Genomic DNA, 27,651 nt, shown 5'->3' with positions numbered 1-27,651 from the left:
TATGTGCAATAAGGCTTATTGTGCGATGGTCGCTGCATTTTGTAACTTTTGTCTTTTTCTTTAAGGCAATCAGTGTCACTTCTGTAAAGTCCTTGGGCCACTCCCCAGTTTCATATATGGTGTTTATTAGTTTTGTCAGTGTTTTCAAACCACCTTTTCCCAGTAACTTAGGCATTGTATGTATATGTGTATTTTATTCTACCATGTATTGTATGTAAAACTGTAAATAACATGTACATATTGACAACTGATTGAATTGAATTGAATTTATTTACATTCTATAAATCCTAAGCAGGTTAGTACCTTTGGATACAGAACAAGTCAAAAGGTTACATACATAAGTACAGGCAATTTTAGCTTAAAAATTAATATAACTTAATTTTACATCATTCTCTATTTACATTGAAGTATTCATCTAAAGAGTAGAAGGAATGAGCATGTAGATAATTCTTTAACTCTGATTTAAACTTTTTAGTATCATTGCCCAAGTTTTTAATACTTTGTGGCAGATTGTTGAACACTTTTATGCCAGTAAAGTAGACTCCTTTTTGATATACTGATAAAGTTGATTAGGGTAGGTGGAAGTTATATTTTTGTCTAGTATTCATGTTATAGACATCAGAATTTAATTTGAATTTATCTTATTAACTTTAATGCTCATACATATAATTGACTTATTGCTGATTATGACTCTAACAAATGACCTGTCTTCTTGTCAAAGAGGGCGCCCCATTTTGACCAAACTGTAACTCTCTAACAGTAACTAAAATCTGATCATGAGCCCCAAATCAGGCTCAACACAAAGACAGACTGACCTACTCATTTCTAGATCTTAAGTATACCATCTATAATGCAATAATAACCTTATATAAAATGTCATTAAATTTATACATTCATTCCTTGTTTGAACATGTTTTAGCTACACACTGGCCATCATCAGGCAACATTTTTTATTACTGGGGAGAACACTGCACTGTACACTTCGTCTTCTGTGCCCTTAGGTGCATTGTTGCTTTTGTTGTCAGTTTCTTTCATAGAATACATTCATTGTATCTTTATTGGCAGCTATTTCAGTCTTTTTATGTCATTTACTTTGCTGTGTATGTTTTTATTGCTGTCTTCCCTTATACTGACTGACTGACTGCCAGTCATAACATGACTGGCTCTTACAGTCGATTACTTGCCTTGCCATATGCTTTCACGCTGGTATCTTGCTCAGTGTTTGGTTGTCTTTGAAATGACTACACAGCAGTATATCCCAGAAAATAGTACTCTTCTAGCTATAATCAATTCAATTTTACTACATAACGTTCCCAGAATATCTCCCCCCCACCATCTAACTACATCCTGCAGAGAAGTCTGCCCCATACTATGGAAACCACTGCTTTCAGTCTTCACAACTGTATGAAAATAGTGGTAGAATGGAAAAACTCTACTATCAGGAACTGAACTGGCACTCCAAGAGTATAGTTCCTAGCAGGTGTTGACATAATATATTCTTCTTTCCCTATCAGAGGATCTTTTCATTCGTGAGAATACCATTTGTACATACAGTGTTGAGTGGTTAAAAGAGAGCATTTCTGTGAAATTCTTTGAATTTAATGGCAGTCATACCAAGCTCAATAATTAACTATAATTGAGGGCCACGTGACTCTGAATTATGATGCTAATTCACAGATTTTTGTGTGGGGGCTTAAAATATTCAGTATGAATTTTTGTGTGTTTCAGTTGGAAGATATCCAGCAGAAGTTGGAAAATCTTAATGCTGATGGCATTACATGGGAAGATGTATGTTTCAGGTAATTCTTGTTTATATGTGTTGTAGCTAATGACACTATCAATAAATCAGACTGCTTAGCATTGAATGATGGAATTATTAATGAATAATAAATTGGGAAGGATGAGAAATGAAGCAGTAGAAGTCTAATCTGAGGTAATCATCTGCTATTTGCTTGTAGGGACTGAGGAAAACAAAAAAAAATCCTCAGTTGGAATAGCCAATGTCTTAGCTGAAGATCAAAGCAGGCACCTCTTAAATGCATGTCAGAATCATTACAATTTTCCCAAGCTTGGTTGGCGGGAAGAACAAATGTTTGTAATTGTATTCTTGGGTAATGCTTTTTACTGGTAATCACGAATATTTCATTTCTGATGGCTAGAGTATAATCACATTTTTACCTCCTACACGTCTAATGTAGAGGAGTGGGAAGATGGATAAGTAACCAAATGTTATGCTATGTTAACTGTAATAATGTGATGCCAGTGCAGTCTTGAGAAAGAATTTTTAGGTAACTCCATCTAGTGACCTTCTCTTTAAATTAAGATTTCTTTCAAATTTTAAGTGTTAGAATGGTGCTGAGGGTGGCAACTGTGGGAAATTAGGTGGGAAACTGTGAAGATATGTTTAATTGTCTGACAAAGGAATGTATAGAGAGGCTTGAGAAAAATACAAGATACCTGAAATACAACAGATCATTCAGAATTTGATTTATGTACCATATGAATCCAAAATGAGACTCTGTTTGGGGGTCATGAATATTACTAGGTAGCTGACATCAAGTTAACAGGTATATTTATTATGAAAACTTTAATTGTATTTGTTGGTAATTAACTCCAGAGATCAGAAGGATTACTCCTAATGCTGTTTAGCCATTATTCTTACAGAAACTGATATATTGCACACACAATCTGAGATAGAATCTTCTGTTCCAGAATTCCTGTAGTGGATTTCATTTTTAAGCGGCGTAAACGAGATGAACGTGAGAATCTCATTTTAGATAAAGATCATGTGGATTATGAGAAAGATTCTGTGTTTGATCTTGGAAGCCTCCTGGGAGATGACATGTACTGCAGAATTATAAATAAACTGGACACTGCATGTATGGAGCACAGTGTGCTGGAGCTCTGGAAGTTCAGTCAGCAGAAGATACACAACTTGACAGAGGAGAAGATAATCAAGGCCTTAAACAGAACTACTGTCAGGTAAATCCACAAGTGATAAGGAAATTATACTATCTCCATTCATGGATACACAGAAGAAATTAGTCACCATGAATAGAATCCTTCAGGTTTATGTTCATACAAGTATACCACCATTACAGTTGTACTCTTTCATACACCATTTTATCATCACATTGCTCCACACAAGTCATAATATTGTCGCGTGTTGGGCGTATATCGCGACAAATAACTTCGCGCCGTATTTTATATAGCGAATTTTATTTCACATTCGCACTTACAATCACCCAAATTACAGATTTACGCTTTCTGCTATCTGCAGTATCACAATTAGTACACTCCAAATGCCACAATACAACTGACTAGTTGCTGGCTAACTCGGAACTAACTCGGAGGTAGCTCGAGGACTCACTCGGCGGTAGCTCCAGGACTGACTGACTGTCACAGTACAACTGACTATGAATAGCCTTCGCTGCTCCTTATGTAGCTGTGATCGGACAATTGTCGTCTGGTGCCGTGTTGCTAGCCACACTGTCCGGAGTTGTTGACTGCTGCCTAGCAACCGCGATATCCCTCGGTGACGTCACCGCTGTTGATTCGCTTTGCATAGCTTCAAGGTCGCGGGGACTCGGCTAACGTCGGCTCCGCTCGGCTCACTTCGGCTCCGCTCGTGACGTCACCGCGCGTTGCGCGTTGCATAGCTACCAGGATGCGGGGTGACGGCTTTCTTCGGCTCCGCTCGGCTCACTTCGGCACCGCTCGTGACGTCACCGCGGGGAGAGTGGCGGGGTGATGACTCGCCTATTACGCGAGCGCTATGTTACCGCTATGTGCCGCTGGGGAGGTAGGGGTTCTTCGTTGCGCAGCATGTCACAATATTTTCCAAAACAAATTTGTGACCACCTATGTTCTCTGCACTTAATCCAGTATTCCTGTCACTTCATTGTGTGTGTCTTCATTTTTGTCCTTATCATCAGTACAATCCCACAGTATCTAGAGGCAGAAGAGCTACAGTGTTAAAATGACGTACAGAATAATATGTATAGATGGTAGTCCATCCAAACTGCTGCACAGGACTAACACCTGAATAGTAAAAGCTTCAACTATCAGTGTCTTATTGAAAAAGAAATAGCTATACAAATCTAGAAGATATAATCAACTACAGAGGAGAGGGTGCAGCCAGACTCCTGAGAATCTGCACAACCCACTTGACATGATCATGAATAATCCACAACATATACGAAAGACCACCTTGAAAAATTACAATTCAAGCTAAGAAAATTGTAATATTTGTCATTTTAGCCAGTAATTATGTGTTACAATATTTCACAAAGAGTTCAGGCTGTAACTGTCGAATTGGCCAAATCCCATGACAATGCTTTCTAGTATTTACCTCTACTAATCCATTAACATCTATCAGAAGATACTGAGAGTAAGACCTACATTTTATTTTTGTATGAATTTCTTAAATGCCATGTTTCTAAATTAATATATTTGAGCTCATTTTTGTATGAATAAAATTTCTCAATGTATAATATCGTCACATGTATCGGTGACTAAGACGCGGGTTTGGAATGGTAACTGGATTTATTGGATGCTTACAGGTTGTAACTACAAATAATTATTACGCGCTTGTTGATTTAACAATTTACGATCAAACCACACTAATATCTTCAGTCTGTCTCCACTGGTCTTCACGGATGTATAACACAGGAATTATGAAGTCTCCCCAAATCACACGCTACAAATACCAATGTACTATAGCACATATAAATTACTGAAATCACACGTTAAATCCTCACAGGCTGACGAACATTCCATGGCTGTCTCCTGCCGAGAACTCAGAACACAGAACTGAACCGTAGCGCCGTTTCTTTTTAAGATAAATCATTTGCACGAACCCCATGGAAAACGCCATATTCCATTGTTGAAACGTGTTTACCGAACCATTGCATGGCGAACGGCTCCGCATACAAGCACATTTCCATGATCACAACAATTGCACTGCAACAAACAAATGTTGTTTTGTATGCGGTTCATACTGAGATGTTTTTGGCTTTTACTTGTTGCAGTCAGTCAGTGAGTTAGTGCGTTAGTTAGAGGACTACTGTAGTTCAATCATTGTGAGTTGTTGCTGTTAGAACCTGGTAACTGAGACCAGGGACAGTTCAGGAACCCAGAGGAAGGGGAACATCCACTGTTGAAAACCGTTGCCAAGCAACAGCGCTATCACTAATTCACACATTCTGCAATTCACTACAGTGAGCAATAAATCTTTTTAGTCTTCTGTGTCATCACCAGTCGTTGCCTGATAACGGCCTCCAACAGCAGTCATCTCCCTTACTCTGGGTTCCCAGACTATCCCCATGCCTCAGCTACCAACTTCTCACAATGACTGAACTGCAGCGGTCCTCTGACTGACTGCTCACCAATCAACTCACTTCACTCCACTCTACTCAACTGCACTGCACTCAGTAACTGAACATGGTCATGGGCTCATGGCCACCTGCCAAGCAATGAGTGTCGTATTGCCACCAGCTGCCCACAAAACAGTTTTATTTTCCTTCTGCCAACATATTTAGGAAAACAGTAAGTCCAGGTTAATCTTGAACCACTCTAAAAATGTATACATATATAGTTCTTTCATATTTGAAAGATGTTGTTATCCCTTGTGTAATACAGTCGCTCCTTATTGTACTTCTACTTTTATACTGAGTTGGAAAACTAGCTTCAATGATAATTAGAAAAGTATATAAAAGTGGGTTTAATTTATAGTTGGTATCTGTGTCTTTCAAAACAAATTCCAAATGTGCAGGGCAGAAGCACTATTAGAAAATTCCAAAAGTTTAAGACTGAAAGACAAGTGTTCCACATGAGATCATGATTCAAGACCCACGCATGACAGAATCAAAATACAAATTGGGAACTTAAAGAATTTAATATATGAGTACAAGAACTTATAGACGAGTGCTTCATAAATGATTCCACACTGTATATTTTAATTGTCATGATAAGAGCACAGAATTATTGAACCCCTTATTATGAGAGTGGCTCAGCTACATATAGGTCTGTATCCATATGAAAGGTGGAACTCATACCAGTTGTCAAATTGTGCAGCTCCAAAATTGTAAATATGTCATTTCAGTGCAACTTTAGTCAGAATTTGGTAGCTTCTCCAGATATGGTTTGCTGGTGTGTTGAGAGTCTCTTCTCTGTAAATGAAGATGCAATGTTTGTAACAGAATGTGCCTCATTGCATAATCCTTGTTTCTGCCTAAGAGAAAACAATTCAGAAGTGTTCATCTTTTCCTAATTATAGTAAAAAGTAGTCCAGCAACCTAAGGATGCTTGACATCTACATCATTTTTCTGTAGAATATGGCCTCAACACTTCACTTTTAGAGGCTGAAAAGGACTGCAGCAAAAAAATGCACACTGTGCTTAAAGCTGGATTCAAATGCATGTCCATATATTGTCCATTTTTCTAAATACTTTGATTATGAAAAATGGGATGAAATATATTTTTATTTAATCCCTGAGGTGAATGGAAGAGGCAGGTTCAGAAATTATTGATACTGTCACTTGCTTTAGTGGCTATAGATGGGGTTTAGATTGAAAACTGGATTTACCATACTCCTACAGATCTGTGACTACAAGTAACTATAACCGTTCCACTAAGTCACATATTTTTCAGCGCACCAGAGTACACACTTAGGTGTCCTCAGCTGACTGTGTCTTCACCAGCATTCTGTCCTGACTTCATCTACCAGCTTCTCACAGCGACAGCTGACAACAGCTGAACTGCAGCAGTCCTCCATCTGGCTCACTCACACACCAACTACTCTTCATTTCACTAACTCAACTCCTCCCTAACTCTCTTGCTTATAACATCTCGCCACGGGCCTCACAAAAGCAGTGCACCTCTGTTGCTGCTTTTGTGCCATTACCTAATAACAGCCATTGTCTGATTGTTTGTTTCACAGCCGTTGAATAAGAATGGGTCTACATGCCACAGTATTAAATATGTGACAAAATGGCGCTGTATTTACATATATAGGAGGTCAGTTTTCTTCAAAAAAGGCTCCTCCAGCATATATGCAATCATTAACATTTTGAGGCCGTTTTGAAATTTAGAGAAGGGAAAGAATTACGGGGACCCATGACTGACTGTCTCTCTTGTTGGTATCTATGTGTAGACGAAATCTGCCATACAGGCTAGGCCAAGTGTCAAGAGGCCTTGTGCATGCGGAGTCTTCCAGACTCTGCTTTTGCTGTGCAGTTGGCAAGTTATTTTCAGTTGGAAAAGAAAACGGTTTTTATTGTGATGGTTGTTCAATACTTGTGTGGTAATAACAGTAGAGCTATGTTTCATCACGTGTTTTAATAATTTTAACAGTTTTTATCAGTCTCTGCAAATTCAAGCAAGTACAAAGCCACAGACAGTTTTTGTTCTGCTCCTGTATAACCACTTATGAAACAAATATGGCTGAAATAAACTTCATTCCAAATCTTTGGTTAAAATGGTCTTATACTTGTATGAGCCATTAGAAATTTATATCCCTTCAGACATTTCACAGTGAGTCAGGCTTCTCTTGGCTCCTGCTAAATCACACATTTCAGACTACCTATTTACCATTACTGTTACTTGAAGGATATCCATGATATACATCGCTTTTGACACTCATTGTAGTATCTAGGCTAAAGGTTCAGTGACCAAAAAATCAAAGTTTAGTTACTAGCAGAGTTAGAGATTCCCTTCTCTACACTGTATAGACTGGCTCTGGGGCCCACAAGGCAATCCTATCCAGTGGTTACCAGGAACTCTTTCTCAGGGGATGAAGAATCTGTACTTTGAAGCTGACCACAGATCTCCAGCTAGTGGCAGGGTTAAGAATTCATGGTTCTATACCTCCACACCCCCATATATCTTCACGGCGTGGTTCTTAATCAAGCATACAAAAAACTTTTTCTTTTAAAATGATACAATGCCTCAGAAGTTTATGTTTGTCTCACTGTTTCATCTCCAGGTACTATTTGCATCATTATTTTCTGAGCTAGCAAATGCACAAACAGTATTCTTTTTTCTTAGGCATCATTGAATTAAAATACTACAGAACCCTCTAACTTCTACTGCTGACCAGAACTGACTTAAGAAATTGAATGAGCTTTGGGTCTTCCTGGATAAACAGTAACCTGTCAACATGTGTTTATCACAATCATGTTTCTCCACAGTGCAGTTTATCTCAGATATGAGGTAAATGATTCAGTAGTTTTTATCAGACCTTGCCTTCAGTCTTGTACATTGTAGACATGATTTTGAACAAGTTGTTGCCTAACAACAGGTCTACATGCCACAGTATATGTTCATATGTGTATACAGCATATATGCAGTGATAAATAGTGGAGGAGCATCCAAATACAAGTCAGTTGAAAGTGGCTTACACAGAGTCAAATGACTTGTATATTTTTGCTTCTAGTAGAATGATTAAAATTAATAATATAGTGGGTGACTGAAATGAATTCAGGCATCATTTTTATCCTTGTTTGGAGTCAGTTCTCAGTTCTCCAAGTTTCACATCTTAACAGTTCTAGAAAATGGTGTAAATAGTTTGGCAACAATTATGTAACAGTATACATTTATTACATTTTGTTATCCTTATCTTGGTTCACATGAAAGAGAAGAGTTCTATATATTTTTTGTATGACAAACATTCCTATGCTTACAATATATTTCTGTGTTTGAATCTATCTCTCAGATACTTTCATATCTCATTAGCCAAAACTCAAAGATGGATTTTACCCATAGTAAAAGTAAAGCCATCCCTGTAACAGGCCGTGAAGGCTCGTAGGTTTGTGAGAGGTTCAGGCTGATTTGACCCCAGGGCCATAATGCGGTTGGAAGGATTAGGTAAATTGAAAAACCGCACCTCATTGGGACCCGTGATCTTCCANGTTCTATATATTTTTTGTATGACAAACATTCCTATGCTTACAATATATTTCTGTGTTTGAATCTATCTCTCAGATACTTTCATATCTCATTAGCCAAAACTCAAAGATGGATTTTACCCATAGTAAAAGTAAAGCCATCCCTATAACAGGCCGTGAAGGCTCATAGGTGTGTGAGAGGTTCAGGCTGATTTGACCCCAGGGCCATAATGCGGTTGGAAGGATTAGGTAAATTGAAAAACCGCACCTCATTGGGACCCGTGATCTTCCAGCTTGTAGCAAAGTGCCTCAACCAACTATGCTACCATGTACCCCCGGATTTTACCCATTAGAATATTATTCGGTCTATTAAACTATCTATAATTTTAATTCAGTCATATAAGAATAAGTACCGTCAACTCTCAGTTATCCAGGATAAATGGTGGAGATGGAAATCACGATTAATCAAAAACCTGGTTAAGACAAATTTTATTAAAAGTAGTACTGTAATACTGTACCTTCATAATACTATAGGCCTACCTGTATTTAAATTTATTCAACATCATTTTTATGTCATCTCATGGCCTATTTAATACTTTTTTTACATTACACTGAAGTATGAATTAGTTATTTCAATCACAGTCTTCAACATCATCCAACACTTTTTACGAATATTCACACTTAACACTTAAAAAAATTTAATATTGTCGTTTACTTTTTCATGGCATTTTCCTTTTTCTGTTGAATACTTAACACAACACGCTTCCTTTTACACCCTGACATTTTGCTAACGCACTTGAAGATCGATACAAAGAGACTAACTGGGGCGGTGTATCTGTCCTTGAAACTTTCCACAAATCCTTGCATTCTTTCACCCCTACCCTAGAACATTGTGTTAGCATAACGGGACCAAAGAATGCAAAGCTCGATTCACACTAGTGCGAAAAGCGTGTTACAACTCACCATGTGAAACAAAAGTGAATGAATATTAAACAACATATAAGCCTCAAAAAAAGCCTCAGTAGCCCCGGTTAAGCCACAAACCGGTTAATCTGCCCCCGGATAATCGAGAGTTGACTGTACCTCAAAGTTATCATTAATATTCAAACAAGTATATGAATATGGTATGCATTAAGGAAAATTTTTCAAATTTCTTCCAATCACTTTATACATTCACTAAATTCACACATGTTACACAGTCATTAAAGTATGCGAATGAATTACATAAAAATATTAGTTATAATACTCGTAGTTTCTGCAAAATTAAAAATATATGATTGCATTTTCATCTCATTTTTCTGGATTTTTATATGTAATATATTTCTTTCAGTCCTGTGTATGGACACTCTACAGACTATGTGCAGCTTCTGGGTGGAATCAGGAGAAATGGAACAGGACACATTGTTGGGGCTTCTGCTTTGCTCTCGCTATACATGGTGCATGTAGACTTCCTGTCTGTCAACTTTGATGAGAATGGAAATGAAGCAGGAACAGCTGACTGGGTACTTAAACATTTCTATGTATGATTGTTTATACGTGGATTTCTGACATCTTGAAAAAAGACTGAAATTAATGTTATGTTTTAATGAAATTTTCAAAGCATATTTGCACACTGCGACTTTTGTATCTACCTGTTATGAGATTCCAACAATGTCACTAGTTAAGACAGCTACTGTCTTCAGGGATGTGATGTGTAGTCTAGTAGAAGTTTACTGACATCTTCGGAGATCCCAGATGGTATAGCCTAATTAATGTTGCAGTTCCTAAATCCAGTGAAGGGCACTAGATAGAAATATGTTAATGCTGGATTTCAGTATTCCATTCTTCATTTCATAGATTATGTCATAATTGTAATTAACTCAGTTTTGTGTTTCAGGCAACTACACCAATTTTGAAATGGGAGCAGAAATTTATGGATATGATGGAGAATGTGACCAGACATGCACAAGAAATTGAAGTGTTCTATGAGGCAGGAAGAAGGTAAGACAGTTCTTTAAGTTGACCTTGATGGTTTGCAAATTATATTTCCATACAGTAAAACAAATATGTTATTGTACAGATATCATTCTTCCATAAATAGAACATTGCCACACCCTCCTTATAGCCATGATGTGGCACCCTCTGATTACCATCTCTTTGGTAAACTTGAAGAAATCCCTTTGCGGATCAAGATTTGAAGATGATGATGCCCTCATTACGGCCACTAAACAGTGGCTCAGATGCGCTGGTCCAAAGTTTCACTGAGCTGGCATACAGGCCCTAGTTCCAAGGTGGCATAAGGCACTTGTAAGGGATGTAGATTATGTGGAGAAGTGATATTTTGTTCCTAAAGGATGTATCAACATACCGTATAAGTAGTAAAGGTCTAAAATAAAAATTGAATAATCTTGTGGTTGTCTTCAATCTTCCAAAGGTTACTGACTTGCTGTGTGGTATGGTGACACTTTCAGTTGTTTTCTGGGTTTGTGCTCTTATGTATTGGAAGCTGACTCTTTTCAGTATTGTATATGGTAGTTATTTCTAAGTTTTGTATGAGAGTGGATGCAATCTTAACTTCATATACAATTAGCTTTGCAGATATCAGTGCTGCTGCCATGTTCCAGGATATCGACAAACTCATTATTGGTATAGTCATGATGTTCATATATATACAGTTAATTGTGTCGAAGTTCAACTTGGTGGAATGTAGGGTGAGTAAAATAATTATAGTTACTTTTAAGTTATTTTTTCTGCCAGGCATTTCAATTTGTGTATACATAAAGAAAACTAGTGCAGTTCTATTCTCCTTAAGAAACAGCAGCAGATCTTTCAAATCATGTGGTGAGATAGATTTCATTGTAAACTGTGCAGTTGGGTCACTTACTTTCATACAGAATCAGTGCACTCTGTGTCATTTCATTGCTTCAGATATCTGAGAGGAGATATATTTCTGAAATCTTTTCAGGAATTATATTTTAATAATTTAATTTAAATTACTTTACATTAACTATTTTTTTTTTTTGCTAATATGGATGGTGACATGCAACATGAATTTTGTAGACTATGAGAAACTTGCTGAAGACATAATTTACCCAAATTTTGAATGCAGCGGCATTTCATGCTGGAACATTCAGACATATTTGGCTCTGAGTTATTCAATGTAATGTATGGCCTTCCACCCACCATTTGAAATTTCATGAACTCTGTGTGTAGGCCTCAACTGTGTTCAATTATTAAGGCGAATACATTTTTCTTTTATTATTTACATAAGATTAGCAATCAGAATTACGTTTGATTCTATAAGCTATTTAGCTGTGGAGAGGGCTTATCCAGAGATAAGTCCTCGTTAACCCTCTCTCAGGTCGGCTGGCCAATTCCTTTTTAGTCTTCTTCCATTGTGTGGTTTCAGTAACGGTTGAATTAGTACGTTCTTGTGTCCTTCTATTTTGTTGAGATATCTTGTGCCTTTCCCTATTATGACTTCCTTTACTAGCGGCACTTTCAGATCTTCATGGAGTGTTATATTGGAAACATACCATGGGGCGTTAGTAATCATACGTAGTATTTTTGACTGACTTCTTTGGATTATGGAAATATTGGTTTTGCTAGCACATCCCCATATTTCCACTCCATATACCCAAATTTGTTTTATTATTGTTTTGTAAAGTAAAATTTTGTTGCCTAATGAGAGCTTGGAATTTCTTCCAATTAACCAGTGCATATCCCTGATTTTTAAATCAATCTGTATGCGTTTTTAGTAATTTGTTCCTTCCAGGTTAGATGGTTGTCTAGATGAATACCTAAGTATTTTGTGCTGGGTGATTAAGGTATTTGTATGTTATCAAAGAAAACTGCAGGACATTGTTCTCTTCTTAGACTGAAGTTTACTTGCACTGACTTGGTTTCATTGATTTTTATTTTCCATGTATTTGTCCACTCTTGTATTTGATTTAGATGATTTTGCAAAGTGAAGGTAGCTATTGCAGGATCTGTGTACAGTACTGATGGACAGTAGACTGCAGCAACAGTTAACTCGTATTGGGTCATCTTTACTTTTATCACTGTGGCCTGTAGGTGATTTAATTTGTACTTTGGAAGCTCATAATGGTTAATAGCTCTTTTTATTAATATATCAGTTCCTCCATGTGCTGTAGTGTCGGGATGATTAGTGAAGTATGTTAAATACTTTGGTATATTGAAGTAGGATCTATCAGTGAAATGAGTTTCACTTATCAGCATAATGTCTATGAAGTTGTGTTTTGTAGTCTTGCTAGTTTGTAGATTTCTTTGTTGTTAGTGGCAGGCTCTAAATCAACAAAAAATAAGTTAAGTGGTTCTTTGGTTATCCGGCTTCTTGCATTTAAAATGTTTCTTACCTTGTGTCCTTCTTTATTGAGTTCTTGTTCAATTTCTTGTAGGTCAGTTGAAAAATGTAGATGTTTAATAACTATCCTGAAGGCACAATTTTCCTTCAGTTGGTATGTATGATGTATAATATTCTTTTCACGCATATATCGTACAAGTTTACAATAGGGGTCCGGAGTGTGACAGGTAATTTTTACAGTGTTGTCTGCTAAAGTTTTGGTAGTGTACTGTTCCAGTTCAACTATGCTGCACAGGTTATGTACCATGTCTTGATAGTTCGTTACCCCATATACAAATATTGGAGGTGGTTTCTGGATTTTATTCTCTATTACTTTGGTTGTGGTGTTTTTGTCATCGTCCGCATTTAGTTGACTATATTTGTTTGTTAAGGTTATGTTTTGACTGACAGGTTGATTTACCTTCCTTCTTTTTGTGTTCTTTACTTTTTGCCATATGTTTTCATTTGAATCCTGGATGGTAGCATCATCTTCACTAGTTGATGACATCCTATGATAGTATTGTTTACTTTTTTTTTTTCTGTCTCTTGGGATGATTGGGTCAGTTGCATCAAGAAACGTTTCTGTTGTAGATACTTGTTGACATCACTCGTGCCAGGCTGACTCATTGGTTGATCATTGCAATACTGCTGCATTTTTGCGTTATCAGTTTAACTATTAGATAACGTTTTACAGCGGTCAGATCACTATAACTTTCACTATAAAGCTCGTGCCTCATGGAGCGTTCTCCTATACATGTCCGCTCTGCTCGGCCAACTTGATAGGCTCAGGCAAATACATAGATTAAAAATTTTTAAGAATAACTATGGCATGTTTCAAGTTCCCACAGCAGAGACTTCTTGGGTATGGTGCTGTGTAGTGTGGTAGTTTATGATATTTTGGAGGAAAGCTCATAAACTTGTACCACACTATATGGTATCACATCCCAAATATCAGTATTCTTTTTCAAAATAGTTGGTCTTCTCAGTGAACATGGTCCTTCTGTTCTCTGCCAGCCTACAGATCTCATTCTAGTTAAGCTGATACGGAATTACGTTGCAAAAAAAATATAGCATTAAACATGTTAACATAATCATGATGGCAAAAGAAATATTAAATTTTTTAGACTTATTTATTTTGATTTGTGGTTTATTTAATGATGCTGTCAGTAGATCAGACTATATGACATCCAAAGCTAAGATCAGTGAATAATGAGTTAGAAAGCATTTGGATGGAAGCAATTATGGGATGATTTGAGTTACTATCATGACATTTGTTTGGAAGAAATGAGGGAAGTCACAAAAACCTCACTAAGAATAATCAGTTACCTACATAGATTCAAACAAGTCACCTTTCAGATACAGCTGAAGAATATTATTGTTTCATCCAATTTCTGACAAAATATTTTTTATTATTGTTACAATAATGATACCACCTTTAGAATTTTGTGGTTTAAAGTGCCCTGTCCATGGTGTTTACCGAAATTTCTTCCATAATCCTGAAGTAATATTCCACTATTACAGCCTCATTAGTGTGGATGATTTATTCAGCTTTCTGTTGTTTATATTATTTATTGTGCCTCAATATTCTTTAGTACTGCAGAAATCAGATGTCAGATATACAAAATAAATTAAAGTGCAGAATGTTATAGTCTTCATTGTGATTTTGGAGATATTTTAGCTGTTATTTCATTCTCCCTCTCATTCTATGACTGAGAATTTATTTCCGTTTTCTTTCAGCTTCTTGTTGGCAGCATTGGTTTGCTGTGCATTTTGATGGCATTTATAGTTGCCTGTGGGTTTTGTTCCCTGTTGGGTATTTCATATGGACCAGTACACACAGCATTGCCATTTTTACTACTTGGAATAGGAGTGGATGATATGTTTGTGATAGTAACTTGCTGGAAGAATTTAAATCTTGGAAATAATCAAGCGTCTTTACCAGAGAAGATTGGACGAACACTGCAGCATGCAGGCACCTCTATTACTGTCACAACAGTGACTGACATCACAGCATTTCTTGTAGGATCCTTGACAGTAAGTCATATAGATGAGTAACAAATGAATTGTCAGCTTCTTTTATAAACATTGCTCAAACATTCTTGCAGTATAAAGAAATCACTTGCAAACATGAGAACCCTATGGTCTTGGATTCAAACCCTGTCAGGTTCATGGATACCTATATTTGTTGTTATTAACCTACTTAATACAGTGCGTTTGACCATCGAGGAAACCTAGGAGCAGCGCTCAGCAGACACGACATTTTTCACAGATTGCTGCTGTAACTGCCAATAGCAGAATGAGTCATTGGCACTGATAAACACACGCTGTCGGGTAGTCTGATCTTATCACTGCAGTAAGTCACATTAATAGTCAGTCCGTGTTAGAGGTGTCAATAGGCGGTTGACATATATACTGAAATGAAGTTCACTATTAAACTGCATGTGTTTATTGTCGAAACTTTTGCAAGGAAAAACCTTACAGAAAATGTATCCATAAGTTTTGTCGTTAATATCCTGACTCATCAGTTCCCACAAAGCCCTGTGTATCCAAGCTTGTGGAAAAATGGCGTGCTATTTCATTCTACAGAGCTTCTACGATTTTCTAGGGCTGATCTATAGTCATGCCTCAATATCCCGAACCTTTTCTTCAGTCAGCACAATCCTCTTCGATTGCTTCTTTATGTCACACACTGAACCTGTGCCCCGTCACTTTTCACAAGCTTGGGTACACACGACTTTATGGGAACTGGTGAGTCAGGATATTTACAACGAAACTTACGGATACATTTTCTGTAAGTTTTTTGTTATAAAGTTTCAACAATTAACACACGCTGTTCAATAGTGAACTTCATTTCACTATAATTGTTGACTGCATATCGACACCTCTAACAAAGACTGACTATTAATGTGACTTAGTACTGCAGTGATAAAATCAGACCTCCTGATGTCATGCGTTTATCAGCGCTAATGACTCAGTCTGCTATCAGCAGTTAAAGCAGCACTCTGGGAGAAATATTCTTTTCACTGTGCATTGCTGCCAGGTTTCTTCTACTGTTGAACGCATTGTATTTCTGCCTTTTTTTTTTCTATTTTAAATTTTATAATGGAGTCTGTTTCCAGCATGTGGCAGATACTGTTCTTATGGTTTATTTTACAAAGCTGTCAGTATGTAGATTACAGAGTGCAGACTCATAGGAATTTTTTTTATTGCTAGTGGGGGTGGGACTAAGTCCCTTGTACTGCAGCCACTTCTGGCCTATTGTACCAGGCCCAGATGATAGGTGAGGGTGATTGTGGAGCATCTGGTGGAATGAAAATTGGCGGGGGAACCGAAGTACTCAGAGAAAACCTGCCCCAGTGCCACTTTGTCCACCACAGATCTCACTAGACCAGACCCGGGATCAAACGCGGGCCGCCAAGGTGGGAAGCCAGTGACTAACCACTAGAGCTATGGCATGGCAATTCATAGGATGATCAATCAATTGGAATGGATTCTCAAGGAAATGCTTATGGCCTAATTGAGGTAATGTTGTGGAATTTACCTTGAGGGATTACAGAAAGCCATGAAAATCCCTAAACACAATAGCTTGGTAGATACTATAGGGTTCTGATGATGGTGTATAGCACACAGAGATACTGGGTTTTCGGACTTTGTCCATCGTCCGGATTCAATATAACTAAAAACACAACGTTTCGGAAACTGGATCTGTTTCCATCCTCATGTGAGGGAAGACATCTACTCTACCTACTCTGAGATCCGCAACAGACGGCACAGTGCATCTATAGCATTCCCTGTGAATGTGGCAGAAGCTATATTGGTGAAACAGGCAAACCTCTGGCCATACGGCTTCGTGAACATAGGCATACCCTCAAAGAAGGTCTTCTAGAAAAATCAAAATTAGCTCAAAATGCCTATGAAGAGGGACATAGGGTAGGCTGGGATGAAGCTAGGATTTTGGATATTGAAAGCCACAACAGGTATAGAAAATACAAGGAAGCGGCCCATATGGCATGCTCGGCCAACCCAATTAGCCAACCCAGTTTGGACTTTTCTCCCATTTGGATCCCCATTATCAGCAATGAAGTCACCAATTCACAGAGAAGATCTGTATGACGTGATATATGCTTTATTGATTTCTATTAGGTTCTAAATTAGATAGGCGCGATTTACTCCATTGATGACGCTAATAGTAGACACTATTAGTTTTCAGTAGTTCTCCTTTCTATTCCATGCTTTGGGGTTCATGGACTTGATTACTGGTTTGGTTTCATGGCATAAATTTCTACCTCTCTATCTATCTTGGTTCCACGCATGTGCATGCTTGAAACAATTTTTAGTGTTAATTTTTTCCTGTTAGCTGTCATGGACTTAGCCTGGTCTCAGGTATTTATAGCCTTAGTGTTTTGTAATATTGGTTGTGAAGTGATTAAGACTATCTTTTCTGAGCCCTGTTGCACACACATATACAATGGGGTGTGCATCAGTGTAGTTGGTTGAGGCAATATACTACAGGCTGGCAGGTTGCGGGATAGAATCCCGATGAGGTCATTGGATTTTTTTTTTATATTTTTGGAATGTTCTTGGCGGTGAAGGGCAGCCGGCATGTAAGGCTGACAACCATACCGCCATCTATGAGCCGGTTGTCTGGAAAATGTGGGAAGCTCAACATCTCACAATCCTATGGGCCTCCACGGCCTGTTACAGGGATACCTTTACTTTACCTTTTTATTTTTTCTGTGTTTGCTATAATAATTCTAGAAATATTAAACTCCAATCTCCATCTTGTATTCTTGTACAAGATATGAGGTTTCAGAAGAAGCAACTATTCATCAAAACTAGCAACACTCACTGTGCAATAACTGAAAAATTTTGATGGGTATTCTCTCAGTTCATGGTACAATGTGTAAAATATTCCTTTTAACAGACGTTTGCTATAAATAGGGTGAACCCAATATTCCCGCTTCCTTTTTTCCTTAATCTTAACAACAATGCACATGCTACTGCTGCACGGTACACACCCATGCTGCGACTGACCGACTGCTCATTGGCATAGTTATGGACAACTCAAAATTGTATGTGTGCCCATGTCCCTTGACAGTCGTTTGGGCCTCCATGATCGTGCACAACTATCGGCCAACTAAAAATTGCATGTGTGCGCTAGGCCTAAGGGACCCAACAGAGTAGGTGTCCTCCCTCACCTTAGGACAGAAACACATCCAATTTCCGAAACATTGTGTTTTTAGTTATTTCGAATCCGGACAATGGACAAAGCCCAAAAAATCACTATCTCTGCACAATAACTTGGGTTCCAGCTGGATTCAAAGTGAGAACCTCCTAAATACAACTCTGTAGCGACCTACTGCTATGCCAGCCTGCTCATTGTGATGCTTATTGTTTGCAATATTATATTAAACTGCTACCTTGGTCATGTCCTACTGTATACAGCTGGTTGCCAGCTTCTTACCTTACAGTCCAGGATTCAGTCCCATGGTAGGTCTTGTGGTATTTACAGTGAACTGAGTGTCATTAAGGTGGGTTCTTTTTTTTTCCCCTCTTCTTCAAATTGTACTTCAATTCTTCCCTGCTGAACATCATTCCAGTAAAGCCCTGGAAGCATCAGTCATCATCAGGGGCTGGTAAATCAAACCCATCTGAAGCCATAATGCCCACAGTCTCTGTCCCATGCCACTTCCATCATCATCAACTTATTGACATAGAACTTCTGACATATTCTGTGATCTAAATTTTTAGGTAGTTTCTAGAATCTCTTTTTAATTTAAAATGCTAAAGATAATTACAATTGTCTATTAGAATTTTCCTGAAAGAATAAAAAGTAATTTTTGTATATGTCTCAAAAGGCTGTGGAATTAAGTGTGAATGTCGTCTATTAGCACCCACAAAACAAATGCAGCTATGAAACTGTCTTGTAATTATGTGAGATTTGAGGCAGTCATGGCAGTGATTATGTAGGATGCTATCTTGTGGGATATCACACCATATAATCTGAGAGAAGTTTGTCCTGTACATGAGCAAAACTGCAAGGTGGACATGTTAGATTAAAACAGTAGGTTAAGAAAAAGTTGATATTGTGCACTTTATATTAGTACTGACCTTCTAAATAAATGCTACAGCTTTATATTCTAACATTATTCTGTTTCTTGTGCCCAATGCTTGGTTTGTTTAACAGTGCTTTTTCAACTGTATAAATATTATGTTTTTGAACATTATCCATTGTCCTGTCTTTATCTAAAAACACCGTCCTCTTTAGTTTTCAAAACACAGCTTTTCAGAGGCTGGATTCTGGCTCTTTCTTCAGGTAAAACCTACTCTGTTGGGCCCAATCAGTAGAGGTAGTCCCTTTCTCCGGTTCTCAGTCAAGTAATCAATCAGTCTATCAATTTATTTGTTCCAAGAATCCGTATTTGGTGATACAACCTCTGGATATAGAACAAGTCAATAACTACATATTAATATAACATACATATTGTGCATGAGTCAACCATACTATAAAACTCAATTACCTATATATTTCATATGCATCACTATCATACAATACATCATCCCACTTGCAACAATTCCATAACCAAAAGAAACCCTGTATCCCAAATTTATATATATTTTTAAGCCACTGAATATAGCACATGTCACACACATATTAGTTCCAGACACAGAACCAGTCATCCTACAACAGCATTCATAAAAGATACATCAATTATACATAATTCAGTAATTTGACAATTACTATTTCTGAGAACTAGAACTAGTCCTCTTACAGCTGCATTCACAAGAAAACAATTAGCAATTCAACAAACATGCATAATTCATCAACCATACAATTAACAGCTATATGGTATAAAACATATCACACACACATATATATGACAGTTCTGAAAACAAAACCAGTCCTCCTATAGTCACATTCTTAAAAGAACAATAATAAAATAATTTAACACATTAACAACATGAGCAGTTTATCAGCACACATTTTGGATATGCATAGACAAGTATCAAATGAATGTCTTATACATTATACCATATAAACAGCATTATAAAAGTTTCAGTTCATCCTATATTTAAAATGCTCATCCAACATATAAAATGAATGAGAATACAAGAAGTTTTTCAATTCCACTTAACTTGGGTACAGCTGTATCTATATGACTCTTCCAATCGCGTAGCAGGCTCAACTTAACTTGGGTACAACTGTATCTATATGACTCTTCCAATCGTGTAGCAGGCTGAACTTAACTTGGGTACACCCAGGGCTTGAGGTGGGGCGGGATGTGGCAGGATGGCATCCCGCTTAAAAGCATCCCGTTACTTCTTTGGCAGTAAATGCAATGTACAATACAATATGAATTAAAAGGTGAAAACCATCCCTGTTCTATTTTCATTCCACCTCAAGCACTGGGTACACCTGTATCTATATGACTCTTCCAATCGCGTAGCAGGCTGAACTTAACTTGGGTACAGCTGTATCTATATGACTCTCCCAAGAGACAGTATTACCTAATGTTAATCCAAGAAATTTAGTATTATGAATTTTATCTATTTTCTTGATCCCGCAAATTATATTTAGGTCAAGAAGGGAGCTAGTCTTAGTTACAAATTGCATAAATTGAGTCTTATCGACATTGAATGACAATAAATTAGTAGTGAACCCTCTATTTATATCTAGGAAAACTTTATTAACAGTATTTTCAAATTTTATCTGATTAGAACTATTAACAATTATACTGGTATCATCCGCAAATAAAACAACTTCAGCACTCTCCTTTATTGTTTTTTGTAGGTCATTGATATAGAGTAGAAAAAGCAAAGGTCAGAGTATTGATCCCTGTGGGACCCCATACCTTATCAATCCCCAGTTTGAGTCTGAATCATGAGAGTTGTCTAAAATCACTCTTTGATATCTGCCCTCTAGGTAAGATTTAATTAGTTTAAGTGATGTTCCTCTTATACCATAAAACTCCAGTTTTGTTAATAGAATGTTATGATTAACACAGTCAAAGGCTTTACGCAAATCACAAAAAATACCTCCAATCATCATTCTATTGTTCAATGCCTTCAATATTTCATCAGTCAATCTATAGGAGGCCTTTTCCTTTGATGCACCAGGTCTAAAGCCAAACTGTTCAGTTGCTAAAATGTAATTAGCTTCGATATGTTGCAAACGTCTGTCATATATAATTTTTTTCAAATACTTTAGAAAATGAAGTTAATAAAGAGATCAGTCTATAATTAGTCATGTTTTCATTATCACCCTTCTTAAATAATAGTTTTACCATAAAATATTTTAAGCGAGTAGGGAAGATTCCTGATATTATGGATTTATTACAAACATAATTAGAGGAGAACTATGTAATAAAGGGAGCACTATCCTTTAATATCTTTGTGGAGATTCCCTTATAACCATGTAAGTTCTTTAATCTTAGGGATTTGATAATTCTTTCAATTTCTTAGTGGATGTGTTTTTAAATTTTATATTAGGGAAGGAATTCTGAAATGATTTAGACATGTAGTATTTTGGGTCTTCATTATTATTAGAACCTTTTATATTGTTATTTTTAATGTCCTGGATAATTTCCGCAACTGCTGACAGGAAATATCTTCAGGAGAATTTTGATATTTGCTAAATATATGTCCCTTTACTCTATTTGTTTCTGCTTTTATAATATTCCAGCTTGTTTTCATTTTGTGACAAATTGGAAAGATTGTAAGCAGGATACAAATTAAGGGTAAACTTGTCCCAGTGCTTAATTAAGCACCAAGTCATGAAAGTATAATGGGAGTGAAGTTACAGCTCCACACATTTTTTACCTTGGCACTAAATTGAGGTGAGTGGTCTGTTTCACACCCTGGCCTTTTCACCCCCATAGAAAGGGCCTGCAGTACCCATTGAATAGGATGCAAGGTGGGCCCCAGAACCAGTCTGAACACTGTTGAGAAGAGAAAAATCTCATGCCCTGGACCTGAATGAAGCCCCAGTTTCTCTTTTGCCCAGATCATAATGAGAGAACAGGATGAGAGAACCAGAAGTTCCATTGAGGAACTGAGAAAGGCCACGAGGAACCTCAATCTGAAGAGTTGATTTCTCTGCAGTTGAGTGCAGTGACCCCAAAATGTGTTGCAGAAGTGCTAATCCCCATATAGTGGTGGTGAACCACGTACATGTTTCTGATAATTTGAAATTAATTGATAGAGTTTCCATTAATGCCACATCTAGTGGCTAAATTAATTTCTAGCCTGAACTCTACCATCTTAAACTGTTCAGTTTACCATCATGACCTGATAATTTGTTCTTTGCCAGTTGTTAGTGTGTGAATTTTATAGACTGTGTTTGAGAGTGAGAATTGTTAATTCAGCTACCTGGTATGAGGTAATGGGGTGAAATATGAAATGCTTTTATCAGTGCACATTTTAATCCCTCCTCCAACTCCATCTTTCACTGCTACAAGTAGAATTTTGACTAATAGGCTACAGAATATTTAATCAATTTAATGTGTTAAACACTAAGTGTCTGATTATACACATCAGAAAGGAAGCAAAATGTTGTGATGTTAACCTGATGACAGCACCCCACCCAAGTGGATTTTTTTTTAAACCAGACCCAATATATGCAGTTCTCAGGCAAGTGCTGCTGAGGTTAATTCCATTATTCAGTCATTATGATCAGTATCATTATCTGAGTTAGTACTTTATTCAACTTCATTTCAGAAGAATATGTCCATTAATGGACAAAGGAGATACTATCTTCAAGTTAGCTCCAGGCCCTCAACCCACCAGATAATCAGCACTATTTCAATTTATGTATCCAAAACTCACAGTTCTGTTGTTTATTTTTGTTCCCCTTGATACATCGTGCAGCTGTCATTTTTTTTTTAAAGAAGCTAAAAAATTTCAAACATGTTATGAGTCTGCTGTCTGATGATCAGGGTCATCATATCCTGAATTGAGATAAGTGTGTTTAGGATTTAAATTTTCAAGGGATTAATTTTCGATTTAAATATAAAACAATTTATACCAGAAGTTAGAAAGAAAAGACTGCAAGTTAAAGGCATAGCTTAAAAGATACTTTGTTTTTAATTACAGTACCAAACTTTACTAAGAACTTGCTGTACCCTGGATGATTGGTTAGAGTTTCTTGGAGAAGAAACTTTAAGAAGTGCTTTAAACTATTTTCTTTTGTAGATTTTACCTTCCCTGCAGTCTTTCTGCTTGTATGCAGCTGCTGGCCTTCTGATGACTTACATTTTCCAAGCAACATTCTTTGTTGCTTGTTTTGTGTTGGATGAGAGGCGTATTGAAAAAAACCATAACTGTGCACTGATATGCTACAAGCACACCAACTACAAACCTAACCCCTGCAGTGAGGTTGAATATTCAAAGCAATTCCTGTACATAGTATATTCAAAAGTAGTGTTCACTAAACCAGGCAAGGTAAGTACATATTTGTTTTTCATGTTGTGAACATTACATAGAAATTTAAATACGGAGAAAATAACTGTGTCTGTTTATTTCCTAGTTTTTGGTGATTATACTAACACTGGGACTTGCTGCAGCTGGTATCAGAGGGTGTATCCTCTTAAAGCAGAAATTTGATCCAAATTGGTTTTTGGCAAAACATACACACCTTTACAAGTTCAATATGGAGAGAGCAAAGTTCTTCCCGGATATTGGACAGGATGCCGAAATTTATTTTGGAAGACTGAATTACAGTGCAGAGCTTCCAAATATCTACAGACTTTTAACACAGTTCAAGAAAGAGGAGAATATTATTAAAAATCTGGAAGAGTGGTACAGTGGATTTCGATATTATGTTAACAGGAATATAGGAAAAGGTTTGTTCATAAAATTTTGTATTCCATTTGTACAGTAGCTTCATGATTTGTAGCAACAGTTAGCACATCTGTATATTTGGAAGGTCCCCTTACTCCTTTTTGTAGTCAAGACTGGTTATTTCAGGGGGAAAAAAGGTTTTGTACATAGATTAGACAACCTGTTCACAGTGATTATTCTTTACAATAAACATTTAAAAGAAAAATTGCATAATATATACTTACATGTATATATCATTTTGCATTATTCTAATAATATTTATTTAACACATTTTGGTCTCTCTGGAAGTTAATGCTTATTTATTTAATGGCGTTTTCAACTGCATAGTATATATAGCACTGAGTGAGAAATGACATGGCTATGTAAATGGTGATGTGGTGTAGGAAGGATGTAAAAATAAGTGCTTATTCCTTATTTTTAGTTACTTTTCTATTTGTCTTTAGGGACTGAGGGAGATCATGAAAGAATCTGAGAGACGATATTCTATATTCCATCCATGATTCAAACTGGGTATCTCTTGAATATTAAATAGGAATATAACCACTTCACTCTGATACTCTATTAATTTCTGAAAGTAGAGGATTTTCTTGAATAAATCAAACCAATTCTGTCTTATTCTAAAAACGTATCCCCTACTCAGTATTCACTTATATGTTACTCCAGTCTGAACAGTGGTATTTATGTTCCAACAAATGTCACAGTTATATCTGTCAAGGATGCTTTTAAAAGGCAGAGATTAGTAATATATTAATTTTATTTCATCCATAGAAATCCTTCAGGGCAGATTAGCTTATTGGTCACAAATATACGTATTGACTTGTGTTTCAGAGGTTCAAGCTCACCTTATTGAAGAAATTTTGTGACTTTTTTTAGTCCTTTCTGGTGAATGTTGAAGCAGTCTTTGGACAACCGTGTCTCGTTATAATTTTTTCCAGTTTGTTTTGTGTGAGCAATGTCTTACCTCATTGATGCTAAATAACCTATGCAGTTGATTAAGTTTCATTCAGTGATGATGAGTAAACGTAATGATGGCTTAAAGTAAACTCCATGATACAGTTTCCTTTCCAAGCTAAAGAGAAGGACATTATATCCACTTTTCCAGTGGAGATGAGAACAGAGCAAATGCCTAGAATGTCATTACATAACAGCAGCTTTTCAGAAAACAGCTGTTTATTTAAGGGTATAGCAGTCAGGTAATTATATATCTAGATTCTAAAGGCTCTGCTGATAGTGTATAAGACTCAGAATTACTTGTTTTCAGACTTTATCCATTGTCCTCTATTCTAAAAACTAGAAAACATAATGTTTCTGAAGCTAGATCCGTTTCCATCCTCAGGTGATGGGGAGATACCTATTGTGTTGGGTTCTTAGAAAGAGCCAACCTCAATCACTGGACCAGTTTCTGAAAAGCTGCATTTTCTGGTTTTTGGAATACCAGACAATGGACAAAGTTTGAAACCAAGTAATTCTGAGAAATACATATATCTAGTTAATACTTTTATGTTTATGTAAGTATACATTAACAATCAGATTTTCTATCTGAATATGAGTTGACATGAGAACCCTGTGGGTTGAACACTCTGTGTTTCAGACATAGCTACAGATATTCTGTCCGATGATGAATTCAGCACTTACATTTCAAAATATCTGTTTAGCCCAATTGGATCGAAGCACCAAAAAAACTTTCGTTTTGATGGACATCTGCGTTGTGGACAGCCTGCCCCACCTATCACTGTAAGTGAGGACATGCAGAGAGCTAGTTATCATCACCAGCATCATTTCAATCACTGTCCCATCATCTTGCTATTGTTGTAGTAGTAATAGTAGTAGTAGTAGTAGCAGCAGCAGCAGTAGCAGTAACAGTAGAAGTAGTATTGCAGTAGTATTGTGATCAAAGTAGAAGGAAACCCAAAGGTGTGTCTTTGTGTTATGGTGTATAAAATTTGGGGTTAGAGTAACAATGAAGCATATGACAATGATGCATCCAGCATTAAGGAAAGCCATTGGAGTCTTATGGTCTCTTACTTCCAGTGTGCCCTACATATAAAGCCAAATGTTTCATTTATGTTTTGCCATATTTGGATGTGATTTAATATAATTACATATATTTTTAAAAAGTTAATAAAAGTAATTTATAGCTTAACCACAAATTATAAATCACTCCGTCCAATGTGACCTGTAAGTTTTTTACTGCGCAAAAACTTAACACCCTTACATGTTTCGGTCTCTGTGGACCATCTTCAGAGGGCAAACATCACTACAAATAGGAAACCACTATCACATAATTTGTTTACACGCAAAGTATGTACACTTATATGTTACAACACACAGTACACAGAATAGAACGTTTCACAAACACAGCAGTTTCCTGGGAATGTAAGTTTTAAAAATGTATAAGATTCCTTGATGCTAATTTATTAAAAGTTTTTTAGATTGTCNACATTTTTAAAACTTACATTCCCAGGAAACTGCTGTGTTTGTGAAACGTTCTATTCTGTGTACTGTGTGTTGTAACATATAAGTGTACATACTTTGCGTGTAAACAAATTATGTGATAGTGGTTTCCTATTTGTAGTGATGTTTGCCCTCTGAAGATGGTCCACAGAGACCGAAACATGTAAGGGTGTTAAGTTTTTGCGTAGTAAAAAACTTACAGGTCACATTGGACGGAGTGATTTATAATTTGTAATTGTTATTGTGACGGACCAGAATGAAACAAATCAAACTTATAGCTTAACCATTTCTATGAGAGTTTTAATCATTGATTTAACATTCTTTTAGTGTATTCGGGCTCTGCTGATGTTCCCTCCCTCTTGGGTTCCTTTTCCTTTGTGGTTTATTTTACAATGCTGTCACACACTACAAGCATTGAATAATAAGAAAATTGGTGAATAATGAATTGCAGACGATTTGGAAGGAAGCACTCAATGCACTATTCTGGTATTTGCCTGTAGGGACTGAGGGAAACCATGAAAAACCTAAGTCATGATAGTCATATCCTACCCAAAACTTCAACAGAGCACCTTGTTAATATAAGTCTAGACCAATACCTCTAGATCCGTGTTACCAAAATGTGTGGCTGGTTCCCAGCCAGGTTGGTGTAGGAATACCCTTCCAGTGCTTGTATTAGTCCAGTAAGCTCTGTAAAATAATACTGTTACATTTTCTGCTTCTGTAAAGCACAGAAATTCATCACACAAAAATAGACTTATGACTTCATACTGATAAGTTTATGTTAAGGCCAGTTGAAAATATGGGTGTGCACTGACTGTGAACATTTTATGGTGAGTGCTGTACTTGGGTGACTGAAACACTGTCTGCACTGTGCCACTAATGCTACAATTTTAATAACATATTCTGTTGCATACAATGGAGAGTTTATAGTACATATTGCACTAGGTGCTTCATCGTTCAGCTTATGGTTCATACAATCAGCTATGTGAGATAAGCTTCAGTCTACTTTCCTTGTTTTCAGAGTTCTAAGGTACGGTCCCTGTAATTCAGAAAAAAGAAACCGGGCAAATAGCATTAAAAGGAACTGCAGACAGTGATCAAATTACGTGGTCTAGAGAAGTATTTTAAACA

General features: G+C 36.8%; 1 protein-coding gene across 3 annotated transcripts in view; it reads left to right on the top strand.

Annotated features, from left to right (window-relative positions):
- LOC111867520 (patched domain-containing protein 3) overlaps positions 1-27,651 on the top strand; it is a 117,884-nt gene that overhangs the window by 74,076 nt on the left and 16,157 nt on the right. For 2 of the 3 annotated variants that reach the window (XM_023857479.2, XM_023857481.1), the window contains exons 3-11: positions 1,729-1,799; positions 2,713-2,982; positions 10,216-10,387; positions 10,762-10,865; positions 11,455-11,575; positions 14,965-15,261; positions 23,419-23,667; positions 23,753-24,068; positions 25,658-25,800. In XM_023857479.2, the coding sequence (XP_023713247.1) occupies positions 1,729-1,799; positions 2,713-2,982; positions 10,216-10,387; positions 10,762-10,865; positions 11,455-11,575; positions 14,965-15,261; positions 23,419-23,667; positions 23,753-24,068; positions 25,658-25,800 (1,743 nt within the window). The remainder of the gene's footprint in view (positions 1-1,728; positions 1,800-2,712; positions 2,983-10,215; positions 10,388-10,761; positions 10,866-11,454; positions 11,576-14,964; positions 15,262-23,418; positions 23,668-23,752; positions 24,069-25,657; positions 25,801-27,651) is intronic. The other variant, XM_033752712.1, reaches the window with a different exon arrangement.

This window comes from Cryptotermes secundus, unplaced genomic scaffold (assembly GCF_002891405.2).
Source record: "Cryptotermes secundus unplaced genomic scaffold, Csec_1.0 scaffold1226, whole genome shotgun sequence".
Lineage (NCBI taxonomy): Eukaryota > Metazoa > Arthropoda > Insecta > Blattodea > Kalotermitidae > Cryptotermes > Cryptotermes secundus.
Note: the sequence above shows the minus strand (reverse complement) of the source record. Positions and strands in the feature narration are given on the sequence as shown.